We start from the raw sequence: 15,777 nt of genomic DNA, 5'->3' as shown, positions 1-15,777 counted from the left end.
AACACTGTTGTAGTAATGGGCTATGCTTTAAGCCCATTCCCAAAGCAGCTAGTTTATTACACTTTGAAATAATTCAAACAGGACAGAAAAGCTACATTTATGGGGCACCTGGGTGGCTCAGTTGGTTAAGCATCTGCCTTCAGCTCAGATCATAATCCCGGGGTCCTGGGACCAAGCCTCACATCAGGCTCCCTGCTCAGCGGGGAGTCTGCTTCTCCTTCTCTCTCTGCCCCTCCCCACTATGGTACTCTCTCTCTCTCTCAAATAAATCAATAAAATCTTTAGAAAAAGAAAGCCTACATTTATACAGAAAATGGTAGAAATATAATCCTAGCACTCATTAACAAATATTAATAAATTATGAATATACAAACCATTAATATTGTGCTCCCCCCCCCTTTTTTTTTGCAGAAGTCATATAGTGGAGAGACTCTGTGAAAGTAGCAAAGGTAATACATGTGGAGAAACTGTCAGCCGTATTCCAAATATTAAGCTATATAAGAAAACTCCTAGTGGAGTAAAACTGTATGAATGCAGTCAGTGTGGAAAAGTCTTCAGGCATCGTTCATCCCTTAAGAGGCACAAAAGGAGTCACACTGGACGCAAACTATATCAGTGTGAGGAATGTGGGAAAGCCTTCAGTTGTTCTTCATACCTAAGGAATCATGTGAAAACTCACAGTGGAGAGAAACCCTATGCATGTAAACTTTGTGGGAAAACATTTATTCGTTCCCATTCCCTCACTGGACATATAAGGAGTCACACTGGAGAGAAACCCTATGAGTGTAAGCAATGTGGGAAAGCCTTCAGTTGTCCTAAATCCTTTCGAGTACATGTGATGATGCATAATGGTGGGAAACCCTATGAATGTAAGCAGTGTGGAAAAGGCTTTAGCTGTCCCAAATCCTTTCGAGTACATATGATAATGCACACTGGAGAGAAACCTTATGAATGTAAGCAGTGTGGGAAAGCCTACTGTTGGCTCACATCCTTTCAGAGACATGTGAGAATTCACAATGGAGAAAAACCCTATAAATGTGAAAAATGTGGGAAAGCATTTGGTTGGCCCTCATCCTTACATAAACATGTCAGAATGCACACTGAAGAGAAACCCATAAATGCAAGCAATGTGGGAAAACTTTCAGTTGGCCCTCATGCTTCCAAAAATGTAAGAATTCCGACTGGAGAGAAACCCTATAAGTGTGAAAAGTGTGGGAAAACATTTGGTTGGTCTTCATCCTTACACAAACATAACAGAAAGCACACTGGAGAGAAACCCATAAATGCAAGCAATGTGGGAAAACTTTCAGTTGGCCCTCATGCTTCCAAAAATGTAAGAATGCAGACTAGAGAAAAACCTTATAAGTGTGAAAAATGTGGGAAAGCATTTGGTTGGTCCTCATCCTTACACAAACATGTCAAAAAACACAGTGGAGAGAAGCCTATAATTGTAAGCAATGCGGGAAAGCCTTCAAATGGCCCTCATCCTTACAAAACAATAAGGATGCAGACTAGAGAGAAACCTCATATATGTGAAAAGTGTGGGAAAACTTTCAGTTGTCCCAAATCCTTACATAGTCATGTGAGAACTCACAGTCAAAAGAAAACTTATAAGTAATGTGAGAAAACCTGATGCAAATTAACTCATCTAAAACAGTTTGGAAAATCCACACCAGAAGAGAAATCTTACAATAGTTACAAAGATGGTATTGCTCAGTATCTCATCCTTAATGGGACTTCTAGCAAGTGAATTTCCATATCTTTTTCAACTAAACATTGACATGAAAATTCTCAAGTATTCTAAGTACATATATATAGTACATGAATTTTGATATATTATGGGTTTTTTTCCCTTATGAATTTGGGTAATATTTCTGTTTCCATTTTGAAGTGTGATACAGCCATGGGTGATTTGATGTGTGTTTTGAATATGCATCAGGTTTAATTTTATATAGTTTTTAAAATTGTTTTATAAGTATGGAGACTTTAGACTAATGTAACATTGGTATTAGTTTAGATTTTCTTACTGGGGGCGCCTGAGTGGCTCAGCCGGTTAAGCGTCTGCCTTCGGCTCAGGTCATGATCCCAGGGTACTGGGATCGAGCCCCGCATTGGGCTCCCTGCTCCGCAGGAGGCCTCCTTCTCCCTCTCCCACTCCCCCTGCTCGTGTTCCCTCTCTCGCTGTGTCTCTCTCTGTCAAATAAATACATAAAATCTTAAAAAAAAAAAAGATTTTCTTACTGGCCCAGTGTGTTCCAATCTATCACTTTACCATTACATGTATTTCATTTTATTATCTTCCTGAGAGAACCTATGACTTTTAAAGTTGGCACTTCTTTGCTTACATAAAGTATGTATTCTCAACACCTTTTTTTTTTTTTTTGGCCAGAGTTTCATTATTCCATTTTGCTCACTTGCAGTTTTGTAAGTATGTAAGTTGGCAGAAATTTGTAGGTATGCAATGGTCTTGAAAGAGTATAGTTTCATATGAACTATTATTTCCATCTGTTGCTCTATACTCTGTCCTGGCTTCTGGTTAGGAAGTGGACAATACATTTGAATTAAAAAGAGAGAATGAAATCTAGAGGTGGAGATGGTTCTGTTGGATTGTGTTCTATCAACGTAGGTAAGGCTAGGAACTACATTTCCCAGGATGCCTCCTCTATATGGTTCCATGATAGAATTCTGTAAGAGCCCGGCTTGCAAGAGATCTAGAAGAAGCAATTTTCAGTTTATTGAGCCACCGCTATATAAGAGATAGATGCATAGGGACTTTGTGGGCACCATCTCCAGCTTATTTTCCTGATTGCTAGTCTTGCTGATCAAAAGTATCCTCAAAACAAATACCAACTGCGTGACTTCCATTTTGTCAGAGGGGTGGGCTTTCACAGACACCCTACCAGCTTTCCCATCATGGATGTACCTCCATGGTTAGATGTCCACAGCTTACATTTTCCTGAAAGCCCTATACTGTCCACCAGGCCACTGATTAGGATGTCATGGCTGTTGATATTATCTAGTGCTCTGACCGCTTTTCTCTAGATCTTAACATATTCAAATAATGTCTGAATTGTATGGTGAACGCCTCATTCTCTTATTAAGTCTCATGTTTCTGTGTTTCTAATTTCACTAGAACAGAGGAAATGGTGCATCCATAACAACATATGGGACTGTGTTTCCCTGCAGCATCATTGAGCCCCTGCCCTCAGTATTTCTGTGAAATAAATAAGCATTACTGACATACTGGGCAGGTTGTGTGGGTATTCTGTTATTCAGCACTGAATACAATCCCTCAGGATATGTTGTTATTAAGATTGAGTATGTATGGTTAGACACAATGTATATATTTTTGGTTGAACAAATGCTGTGTTTCTGAGAAATATTCTATTAACTGTTTTCATATGAGTTATGTACTTTATAAATGTATGTTTCTGAGAAATATCCTATTAACTGTTTTCAAATGTACTAATAAATGTCAATCTATTTAATTTACTGAAAAGATATAATATTGCAACTCTGAGCTGTCAAATCAACTTTGTAACTGTGAATTTAAGAATTATACATTCTGGGGCGCCTGGGTGGCTCAGTCGTTAAGTGTCTGCCTTCGGCTCAGGTCGTGATCCCAGGGTCCTGGGATCGAGCCCTGCATCGGGCTCCCTGCTCGGCGGGAAGCCTGCTTCTCCCTCTCCCGCTCCCCCTGCTTGTGTTCCCTCTCTTACTGTGTCTCTCTCTGTCAAATAAATAAATAAAATCTTTAAAAAAAAAAAAAGAATTATACATTCTGAGGCAATATTACCAGGTGCATACAAATTTAGGCATTTTTAATGCTAGTAAACTTTATTTTGTATATTGTTACAATTTTGTTAATATAATTTCTTATTCATAATAGTAAAAACGTAATAGTTTTAGCAATTTTATTAAGTAGTAAATAAGTCTAGCAAATGATATAAAAAGATTCTGATGAGAAAATATTTTAAACTTCGTTGGATAATATAAAAGCGAGTGAAGTAAAATATAAACTATGACAAGAGAGATAAAAGGGGATGAAGAATGAAACAGGCCTCAGTGAATGAGGATATCATCCACTCATGGATGCCTTAGATCCCTTCTGGAACTGTTCAAAAGTGTTAGTAAATAGTGGGTGGTGATACAGAAACATTCCTCCACTCATGGAATTAACAGTAATTATTTCCCATAAAAGTGAAGATATAGTTCAGCCACATTTTTCAATGGTTAAAAATTTTAGGGCATGTCATATATGTTTATGAGACTAGACATGGATATTTGGGATCAGACAGTTCATATGGATTTGGAACACATTGTATAGGTGTTTGTATTTAACATCCTTGTGAAATAATTTGAAATGGCCCCATGTATTTGGCATTATCATTTTGGGGCTCCTACCTATTGACCGAGATTTGTTCTGCAGAAAACCAGAGTTCCTCATAGTTTAAGGAAACTTTATGGTGGTGTTTCTTTTCTTTCTTTTCCTTTCTTTCTTTCCTCCCTCCCTCCCTCTTTCTTTTTTCTCTTTCTCTCTCTTTCTTTCTTTTTTGAACATTTAATGAGGCTGGGATGCACCATTCCTGGAAGTACTGCAATACCAGGTTGACACATGGAGTGGAAGGAGCGAGCTCCTATTCCATCTCCCTGTTCTAGTGCTCACTTCGGCAGCACATATACCATCTCCCTGTTCCAAAAATCCAATTTAATATATTGTCCTCAGATAGAGCACATATCAGATATTAAACTGATAAGAACAGATACTACACTTGATCTTAGCCAAAAGGCCAAGAAGTGATAGGAAGCTTTATGGTTATCCACACAGTTTTGTTTTTTTTTAAGATTTTTATTTATTTATTTGACAGAGACACAGCAAGAGAGGGAACACAAGCAGGGGGAGTGGGAGAGGGAAAAGCAGGCTTCCTGCCAAGTAGGGAGTCCAATACAGGGCTCGATCCCAGGACCCTGGGATCATGACCTGAGCCGAAGGCAGACACTTAACCACTGAGCCACCCAGGCGCCCCGATTATTCACGCAGTTCTAACCCCTCGACGAGCAGAGCGATATCTATGCAAGTCACCTATGATTTCCTAATAAAAGCAAAGAGAAGAGGTATGGGTGGTAAAAGGGAAAACTACCCAAGGAATAAGTGAAGTAAGCGCAGACTATGGACATCCTTTTGTGTGACATCCCAATTTATTAGACAACCTCACATAGGGAAAATTTTTAAAGATTTTATTTATTTGAGAGGGGGAGAGAGAGCCCATAGGCCAAGAGCAGGGGGAGGAGGAAGCAGACTCCCCGCTGAGCAGGGAGCCTGATGAAGGGCTCCATCCCAGGATGCCGAGATCATGATCTAAGCCGAAGGCAGACGCTTAACTGACTGAGCCACCTAGGTGCCCCTAGGGAAAATTTTAATAACCATTTATAGCAGGAGAATGTGTAAGCTTTTGTTTTAATAGTCCACAAAGCCCAAAATGTCCATTTTGCTTGTTACAGGTATTCTTTCCACATGCTTAGACTTCCAATACATATTAGGAAAGAAAAATATAATAGTATTGTGTTTAATTAAAAAGCAAATGAAGTCTGGTCTTCATCAGTTTCTCCATGTTAACTTTTTTTTTTTTAACGATTTTATTTATTTATTTGCGAGAGAGAATGAGAGAGAGCACGAGAGGGAGGAGGGTCAGAGGGAGAAGCAGACTCCCCACTGAGCAGGGAGCCCGATGTGGGACTCAATCCCGGGACTCCAGGATCATGACCTGAGCCGAAGGCAGCCGCTTAACTGACTGAGCCACCCAGGCGCCCTCTCCATGTTAACTCTTGTTTTCACAGCACAGCAGAGATTAGTGTTATTTCATGATCCTTATTACTTCATTTGATCACTTCTCTTAACATCCTTCCAATTGTACAAGTGACAGAAGTTAGGCCTGGAAGCAGGGTCCTGTGTTAAGCTTATGCACCCAATAATAGCGCATAATGATAATGGAGCCTCTCTATTTTGAAGGCCTAATGTGTGCCATCACCTGTACTGGGCACTGTTGGAAATTTGAAACCTCACAACAATTCTGGAGGACAAATATAATTACACGATTTTCAAAATGTAACATTAAATTTTTTTTTAAGATTTTATTTATTTATTTGACAGAGAGGGAGACACACTAAGAGAGGGAACACAAGCAGGGGGAGTGGGAGAGGAAGAAGCAGGCTTCCTGCCGAGCAGGGAGCCCGATGCGGGGCTCGATCCCAGGACCCCGGGATCATGACCTGAGCCGAAGGCAGACGCTTAATGACTGAACCACCCAGGCGCCCCTGTAACATTAAATTTTAAACACAGTATTCAAGGGGTACCTAGGTAACTCAGTTGGTTAAGCATCTGGCTTGTCTCAGGTCATGATCCCAGAGTCCTGGGATCAAGCCCCACCTTGGGCTCCCTGCTTGGGGAGGAGTCTGTTTCTCCCTCTCCCTCTGTCCCTCCCCCTGCTCCTCTCTCTTTCTCTCAAAATAAATATAATCTTTTAAAAAATAAAGAGAGTATTCAAGAGACTACGTTTTTGACATTCTGGAAAAAGTAAAGGTATAAGGAACTAGAATAGATTGGGGGGGGGAGGAAGTTTGCCTACAAATGGCCACTAAGAGGTTGTTTCCTTGGGAGGATGGAATGTTCTGTATTTTGACTATGGTGGTACAAGTAGGAATTTATGACAACCCACAGAAGTATACTTACAATGGCCAGTTTCACCTTTTAAAATAAACTATTGGAAAACAAAGAAACAAAAATACCTTATGAACTAAAGGGAAATTTAAACTCACCCACACCTTGATTTTTAGGTGAGTAACAACAGGGCTTTCCACCTCCTAGAGACTCGTGACCCATCAGGCCTTTCTTGGAACTCATCTGAAGTTAGCAAACACTCCAGGGCCACACCTGTCCACACCTCAGTCACATTACCTGAGGGAAGTGAGAGGGAACCAGCACTGTCTCTCTAGGTTTACACCACGTTCCTGGGGCCAAAACCCTGGAAATGCTGTGGCTTGAGATTTAAAAGTAATTCCAGAGCGTTCTCAAGGGGACCCTCGGGGTGGGGGCGCAGTGGGCACACACATTCAGTCCTGTCCTGAGGCCATCGGCAACTCAGTTCAGACTACCCGACATCTCGGGGCCAAACCCAACTCTGACCCGCACTGCTGCAAATCTTCGCTACTGACGAACACTGGAGGTGCTCCGCCATTCACTCCCCCGCAGAAATTCCACATGGCTGCGATGGGAGTCCGGGGGCGAGTGTGACACGGTGACTCACACTCACTCTCCAGAGCAACGGCTCCCCAGTGAACTCAGCACACTACTGCCCGCCAGGCAACCTCGACTTCGAACGGATCCGGCCTCAACACCTACCACGTGTGCGATGCACTCAGGCGGACGCGACGTCCACAGCCGTGCGCATGCGCACACCTCACACCCGCCGTTCTCACGTACTCGCCGAGCAGCGTCGTACATGCGCTGTCGACGCCGCGGGCTTCCTCCGTTCCAAACGCCTCAACGGCTCCAGGTCGAATCAGCAGAACCCTTCCCGCTGCACACCGTATTCACCTCCTGACCGCGAGCTAGCGCGGATCCCACGTCCTTGGCGGAAATAGTTTAGAGCAAGCGCCTCCTCGGAGCTCCCAACATGCAGCCGCGGAGACACCTGGGAGTTCTGAACTGGCTGGAGTGCGCAGGCGTAGGCTCCGGCCGCCGAGAACTCTCCTGTGGCAGAGCTGAGACCACAGGTCTTCCGGGAGCCGGAGAATGCGCAGTCGATGTCTGGGTGGGGCGGGGGCGCGGAGGAGCCCGCCCGCAAGTCCCGCCCCCACGCCTAGCCACCGGCTTCCGGTTTGGCTCCTCGGTCCCGGAAGTCGTCGCCTGTAGCCCGGAAACCCGATGCCCGAAGTTGAGAGACGCTGGCTTTCACCGGCGGGATGCGGTGAGTGCGCTGGGCTGCGCCCGCGGGCGGAAAGGCCGCAGCGTCGGGGGCGGGAGCCCACCCGGGGAGATCAGGGCGGGATGCGAACGCCTAGGGGAGCGCGGCAGAGAACCCTGCGGCCGAGCGGGAATGCGGGGGCGCAGCTACCCGCCGCCGGGCTTCGCGTGGAAAGCGGAGGAACGAAGTAGGAGCCCCCCTCCAGGTGGTAGGGGGTGAGGAGCCCTCTCCCAGCAGAACCCCACAGCACAGCGAGGCCCTGGAGGTTGTCGGCTCTTGACTGTCGGGGTCGCAGGCTCCTGGGTACCGGAGGCTGACGACACCACCACCCACCTCGGGTCGTGGAGACCAGCGAGGGTGGGTGCAGGCGGGCTTTGTGCACAGTGTGATCGCCTCTTCCCAGCAGGTCAGCCCAAGGATCCTTTGGGGATTCCTTTGGGGACCAGCGGAACCCTGTACTGTTCGGCGTGGGGAACAGAATCACTCCGGGCAGATCCAATGGATGTGAGCCCTTGAGTGTTGGGATAAATTGTAAAAGCCCCCTGGGGACAGTGTGTGTGTCTGCGTGAACCTGACCTTTCAGTAAGCATTTAGGCTTTGAACTGGGTGCTGTTGATCTCGAAGTGATCGAGACAGAGGGATCATCTCTTCCCACTTGGAGCTGAAATTCTAAGGACACCTGCGAGAAATACCAGGTGAATGGGACGGTGATAAGTTCTAAAGGGAAAAAGAAAGTAGGGGAAGGGTGCAGAGGGTCTGGGCTGTGTGGTGTCTCTTGGAGGTCAGTTAGGGTTCGTTCTTTCTTTCTTTCTTTCTTTTAAATTTTTTTAAAATTTATTTATTTGACAGAGAGAGACACAGTGAGAGAGGGAACACAAGCAGGGGGAGTGGGAGAGGGAGAAGCAGGCTCCCAGCTGAGCAGGGAGCCCAATGCGGGGCTCGATCCCAGGACCCCAGGATCACGACCCGAGCCGAAGGCAGCCGCTTAACAACTGAGCCACCCAGGCGCCCCAGGGTTCGTTATTTCTGAGTGTGTGTACCTTTATCCCAGGTTTCAAAATCTAGGTGATTGTGTCTGTCTCGGGGGCCACATGGGATATGGCTGGGATTGTCCGTGTGGCGGAGTTGTGTTCAGGCAAGAGTGTCTGTGAGTCTCCTGCATTACTTTGATGAAAACGGTTCTTCGTCTCTGTGTATGTTTCGCATTCTGTGTGTAATAACCTAATGTTGGCCATTTAGATTTCTTTGGAAAAAGTATTCAGTTCTCCCCATTTTTAAATTAGATTGTTTGTTTCTTATGCTATTGGGTTGTGTGAGTTCTTCATCAGATACATGAGTTGCAATTATTTTCTCCCATTCTGTTGGTTCCCTTTTCATTTTGTTGATGGAGAAAAGTTTACAGTAATTAAAAATACAACTGTCTCAACCACCTAACACCCATTAGGAGGCTACTTTAAAAAAAAAAAAACAAACCAGAAAATAACAACTGAAGATGTGGAGAAATTGGAAGTCTTGTGCACTGTGTGTAGGAAGGTGATGTGCAGTTGCTAAGGAAAGTAGTATAGCTGTCCTCAAAATATTAAAAATAGAATTACCGTATGATACAGCAATTGTACTTCTGAGTATATACCCAAAAGAACTGAAAGCAGGGACTAAGAGAGATATTTGTATATGCATGCTTATAGCAGCATTATTCATAATAGCTAAAGGATGGAAGCAACCCAGGTGTCCATCAATGGATGGATGGATAAATGAAATGTGGTGTATATATACTATGGAATATTATTCAGCCTTAAGGAAGGAAATTCTAATACATGCTACAAAATGGATACGTCTTGAAAACATTATGCTAAGTGAAATAAACCAGTCATAAAAAGACTGGTGCATAGTGGGTGCCAGTAGTGGGGTGGTGATGGGGGGCAATGGGGGAGTTCTTGTTAAATGGGTATAGAGTCTCAGTTTTGCAAGATGAAAACAGTTCTGGAGGTGGATGGTGCTGATAGTTGCACAACAGTGTGAATGTACTTGGTAACCCTGAACTGCACCCTTAAAAATGGTTAAGAGAGTAAATTTTATGTTGTGTATTTTACCACAATTTTAAAAACACGTAAGTATCTGAATTTAAGAATCAAATTCATGCTTCATACAATAATAGACTCCTCAGGAATGGAGGAAAGGGCATGTCATCTTATGCTAGAGTATTTGTTACCTGCTGCTGCATAATATCACTTTAAAACCTACAGGTTAAAAAACATTTATTTTGCTAACAAATCTGCTATTTGACCAAGACTGGGTATTGACCTGCTCCACTTCACCACCACACTAGAAGTAGTTGGAGTATACTTTTGGCCAACTAGTTTTTACAGTTCCTACTATCTCTTTTTATCTTGGAGATCATAGGGGACTTTACAGCAAATAGCAGTGTTGACACATAAAACATTACAGTATCAATTTTTATCCCTTTTAGCAAAAGTGCCCTTTTTAGTTCACCATTGGTAAATCTGGTCTTTATTCTGAAAGAAAATCAAAACCAAGTCATAAAAGACAAGGTTATTATCATTGGTTGGACTCTGAAAATCACCATTCATTGTCTTTTCCTATCTTATAAAACAGTGTTTCTTTAGTTTCATTTTCTGAGGTTTGAGGATATGCGTTATCAGTACTCCTTGATGGCAGAGAGCATCAGTCAGATTTCAGTAGAGGATGAAGCCAGTTCAGGTATCTCCAGGCAGCATATGTTTTTGGAGGCTTTAGGATGTTGCTTAGGCCAAGGCTGCTGCTGAGAAACACCTCCCCTTTGCACACATAAGGGACTTGTGTGCCCCTACAAAAGCCTCTACTTATGACCCTTGGGTTCTGCCAAATGTCTGCTAGTGTGCCTAATGCTCTTTTGGACAACAGGCTACTATTTTGTGCCATCTGGCTTTGGGATCACAGCAATTTTCCCACTTTTACATTCTTGTCTGTATGTGGACCTGAGCCAAGTCAACTTGGTGGCTTCATTCCATTTTTCTGAGAGCATTCCTAGCCATTAATGTGGGTCTGCTAGGTTGTGTGTTTATCTCTGTCCCTTAGGAATTTTATGTGGAAGTGAAATGTATCTAAATTGCCATATAATGCCCTACATATAACTTCTTTCCAAACAAACTAAAGATAAATGTGAAAACTTAAACAATTGAAGAAGAAACCATAGAGATCATCTTCATGAATTTGGAATAGGCAAAAATATCTTAAACAGAACACAAAAATAATCGTGGAGAATAGACTGTGCTATAGGTAAGAAGTATATATATTAAAAAAGACAACATTAGTAGAATAAAAGAGCAGCCCATAGAATGGAAAGAGGAACTTTCAATTTATATATCTGGCAAAGGACTTGTACCCAGAATATATTACATACCCCTACAAGTTAATAAGAAAAGTACAGGCAATGCAAAAGAAAATGAATCATTCACAAAGGAAGATATTCAAATAGCTAATATAGATTTAACTAAGCTATAATTAATGATAATAATAATATAGATGTATAACTAGAATAGGGATGTTCAATTTGGTTAGTCATCAGGAAAATGCAAATTAAAAGCACAGTGAGAGGGCACCTGGGTGGCTCAGTTGGTTAAGCGACTGCCTTCGGCTCAGGTCATGATCCTGGAGTCCCGGGATCGAGTCCCGCATAGGGCTCCCTGCTCAGCAGGGAGTCTGCTTCTCCCTCTCCCGCTCCCCCCTCTTGTGCTCTCTCTCTCTCTCAAATAAATAAAATCTTAAAAAAAAAAAAAAAGCACAGTGAGATACTAGTACATCCCAACCAGAGTTGATAACATGAATATATATAAAATACAGGTAGGAGAATGCCAGTGAAGATGTAGAGCAACTGGAATTCTCCCACACTTGTGGAGTGTAAGTTGATATAACCACTTTGGGAAAGTGTTTCCACTATCTACTAATGCTGAGAACATGCATTCCCTATGTCCCATGTGTATATATAGGTATATATCTCAAATAGAAATGCATATATACTTTTACCAAAAAGGTGCTTGCTAGAATGGCCAATGCATTACTATTTATAATAGCCCTAAATTGGGAACTACTCAGATATCCATCAACAATAGAATGGATATTGTGGGGTAATAACAGAATGAGAATCAAAACAAACAAACAAAAAAAACAACCAGAGACTGATTTACAGTGTTGCTTGGAAACCCAGATACATAAAAATACATGTTGTGCAATTCTAATTAAAGAAAATACAAATTAGCCACATGCAGAAGAATGAAACTGGACCATTTCCTTACACCATACACAAAAGTAGACTCAAAATGGATGAAAGGCCTAAATGTGAGACAGGAATCCATCAAAATCCTTGAGGAGAACACAAGCAGCAACCTCTTCAACCTTGCTCGTAGCAGCTTCTTGCTAGACCCGTCTCCAAAGGCAAGGGAAACAAAGGCAAAATTGAACTATTGGGACTTCATCAAGATAAAAAGCCTTTGCACAACAAAGGAAGTAGTCAACAAAACCAAAAGACAACTGACAGAATGGGAGAAGATATTTGCAAATGACGTATCAGATAAAGGGTTAGTGTCCAAAATCTATAAAGAACTTATTAAACTCAACACCCAAAGAACAAATAATCCAATCAAGAAATGGGCAGAAGACATGAACAGACATTTCTGCAGAGAAGACACACAAATGGCCAACAGACGTATGATAAAGTGCTCCACATCACTCGGCATCAGGGAAATACAAATCAAAATGACAATGAGATACCACCTCACACCAGTCAGAATGGCTAAAATTAACAAGTTAGGAAACAACAGATGTTGGCATTTATGATCTCACTATTATGTGGAATTTAAGAAACAAGGCAGAGGATCATAGGAGAAGAGAGGAAAAAATGAAACAAGACGAAACCAGAGAGGGAGACAAAACATAAGAGACTCTTAATCTTAGGAAACAAACTTAGGGTTGCTGGAGGGGAGGGGGGTAGGGTGTGGGGTAACTGGGTGATGGACATTGGAGAGGGTATGTGTTGTAATGAGCACTGGGTATTATATAAGACTGATGAATCACAGACCTCCTGAAACAAATAATACTTTATATGTTAATTCATTGAATTTAAATTTAAAAAATGAATAAATAATAAAAATTTTAAAAAAAGAAAATACAAACTAGGTGAAACTCATTCATGCTTTTATCTTTTGAGGATAGTGACCAGAAGGGAGCACAAATGGAACTTCAGTTGCTGGCAATTTTCTGTTTCTTGATCTGGTGCTGATTATGTGGGTGCATTAACTTTATAACAGTTCAGTGAGCTGTTTTATAATATGTTCATTTTTCTGTATGCCTGTTGCATTTATATAAAAAGTTAAAAGGAACAAATGGAAAACATGACTGAATATATCAGCAAAATTAAGAACTCCAAGGATGGGGGCGCCTGGGTGGCTCAGTTGGTTAAGCGACTGCCTTCGGCTCAGGTCATGATCCTGGAGTCCCAGGATCGAGTCCCACATCGGGCTCCCTGCTCAGCAGGGAGTCTGCCTCTCTCTCTGACCCTCCCCCCTCTCATGCTCTCTATCTCATTCTCTCTCTCAAATAAATAAATAAAATCTTTAAAAAAAAAAAAAAAGAACTCCAAGGATGAAGTACCAGCGATTTACATACACCTGAAGAGATACTTAGTGGAAAGTAAGATAGGGGCACCTGGGTGGCTCAGTCGTTAAGCGTCTGCCTTCAGCTCAGGTCATGATCCCAGTGTCCTGGGATCGAGCCCCGCATCAGGCTCTCTGCTCAGCAGGAAGCCTGCTTCTCCCTTTCCCACTCCCCCTGCTTGTGTTCCCTCTCTCACTGTTTCTCTCTCTGTCAAATAAATAAATAAATAATCTTAAAAAAAAAAAAAGTAAGATAGCATAGAAGAAAATGTCAAGGTTGAAGCCCAGAGAGGCAAAATTATGGACCTTGGAATGTGGCAAAAGGGAATAAAATTATACTTAATGGCAAAACTCAGTTCCAGTACCTATGTAAAATATCATTTAAATGTTCAAATGCTATCCAACTCCAGTAAACCCAACAGCTCACTCTGTCCTCCCCACTGGAATACAAAATCTTGCCTATGAAGAGCCTGGAGTACAGACTGTCCTACTTTCAGTAAACAAGTCAGTCCAGCAGGAAAATTCTTATTGTTCAGAATATCCTACTGCTCCATATACATTTTTCTTCTAAGGAGCCAGGTGACCAGTGCTGTTATTAAAATAGTTCTTCCTCAGAGGAAGAGGAGCTAAAAAGAAATGCATAATTTGTAGAGGAAAATAAACTGAGGAAAGGAAAACATTTAAGATTGAGACATAGCTTTGTAATATTTTATTTGATACACCAATTCATGATCACTTACTTCCAGCAGACTGAAGTGTAAAAATATCTAATATCCATAATATCTACAATGTCCATTACAATTTTGTGAAAGTCAAATGAGACAACATAATAAATGCATGGTAAACTAAAATGGTACATATCAACACATGAAAATGAGACATTAAATTTATATCTATGTGTTAATTGAAATGCCATGTACTCTAATGCTCCAGGACCATGTATAATCTATGAATGTAGTGTGGCTTCATTAAAAACCTGTATTTGAACCCAGGCAAACCTGTGACTTGGGCCTATGATCTTGAGTTAGTTGAATTACTCCTTTTAGTTTCAGTTTCATCATCTATAACTGGAGAAGGCGATAACTATCACTGATGGTATAGTGAGGTAAATTATGGAAATTGGTCCACAGAGTTGTTTCACAGAAGAGTTCAAAGGACTCAACTTTTTTGTAGAGTCATTTAAAGACATCATAGGTAGGATTGGGAAATTAATGACATTGGGAAAAGAAGTTTTGGCTACACTGGGCAGTGACTCCTCCATTACAAAAATTGCTCCAACCAGTGATACCTTCTGTTTGATGAAAATTCCAACATAAATGAAATTAAGTTAAAGCTACTCATGTTCTTGGGAACTTTTTACATTGTGAAACATGTATGGATACAACTGTAACACTGGAGAGAGGACATCAACCTATTTTTACCTGAGCTCTTTGAACTTTTCAGGACTTCACAGTGAGGATCATGTACCCAATAAATTACAGACTTGGGGCTACGAAAAGAATGGGAATCATTACCTATCAGGGAACAAACTGTGAACTCTCAGCATTCTCCACATATTCTACTTCTGTTTCAATGAGGAGCATCTAATGAAGGACATCGTAGACCGTGTAACTGGCATCCACAATGGTCCTGTGTAAAGGGTACAAAGGCATAATCCTCAAGGAAGCAGCCAGTGAACATTGCTCTAAAGCTTCATGGTCAAAACCAGAAAAAAATAGCACTGGAAACAGAAAGGCCATAATTCCCCCAAGGAAAAAAATCTGGGTATTTAGAAGGATCAGCTGTCTATAGAAATGTTTAAACCAGGAGTGTCATGGTTCAGACATGAAAAAGAGTCCCTTTGAAAATGGCATGAACTCTTTCTTGCTGGTAGGGAAATCCCACGATGCAGTCATAATCTACACCTCTCATATTGTGATAGTGTTCAATGCAGCTGTATGGAGCTTATTAGTGTACTAATGTCCCCATAAACAGCCAACATTGGTTGGTGAATCTATGACTCTGGAAGTGAAGTTCATTATCACAATGATTAGAATCACTCAGTAATTCAGGCATACTTGGTAAAGCTGTACAGATATCGCTCCTAACCATTTCCTCCCTTAAATCAAGAGAACCTGCTCATCTTTCATAACATCTGAGGCAAACAGCCCAGCCAGGTACAGCTA

The 15,777-nt window shown here is 41.9% G+C and overlaps 2 protein-coding genes and 1 pseudogene across 3 annotated transcripts in view; 1 reads left to right on the top strand and 2 right to left on the bottom strand.

Moving 5' to 3' along the window:
* LOC123834257 (zinc finger protein 556-like) overlaps positions 1-15,777 on the top strand; it is a 66,443-nt gene that overhangs the window by 17,560 nt on the left and 33,106 nt on the right. The window contains exon 4 of one of the 2 annotated variants that reach the window (XM_064574810.1): positions 412-449. In XM_064574810.1, the coding sequence (XP_064430880.1) occupies positions 412-449 (38 nt within the window). Of the gene's footprint in view, positions 1-411; positions 4,888-15,777 lie in introns of those variants that run through there. The other variant, XM_064574809.1, reaches the window with a different exon arrangement.
* LOC123834268 (zinc finger protein 77-like) overlaps positions 1-15,777 on the bottom strand; it is an 81,727-nt gene that overhangs the window by 40,653 nt on the left and 25,297 nt on the right. The gene's annotated exons all lie outside the window — the stretch shown is intronic.
* LOC123835092 (U2 spliceosomal RNA) lies at positions 4,571-4,802 on the bottom strand (annotated as a pseudogene).

Source organism: Mirounga angustirostris, unplaced genomic scaffold (assembly GCF_029215605.1).
Source record: "Mirounga angustirostris isolate CCGP_5_RB_7025 unplaced genomic scaffold, mMirAng1.0.hap1 SCAF_1, whole genome shotgun sequence".
Lineage (NCBI taxonomy): Eukaryota > Metazoa > Chordata > Mammalia > Carnivora > Phocidae > Mirounga > Mirounga angustirostris.
The sequence above is the reverse complement of the archived record's forward strand: the minus strand, read 5'-3'. Positions and strand labels throughout refer to the sequence as shown.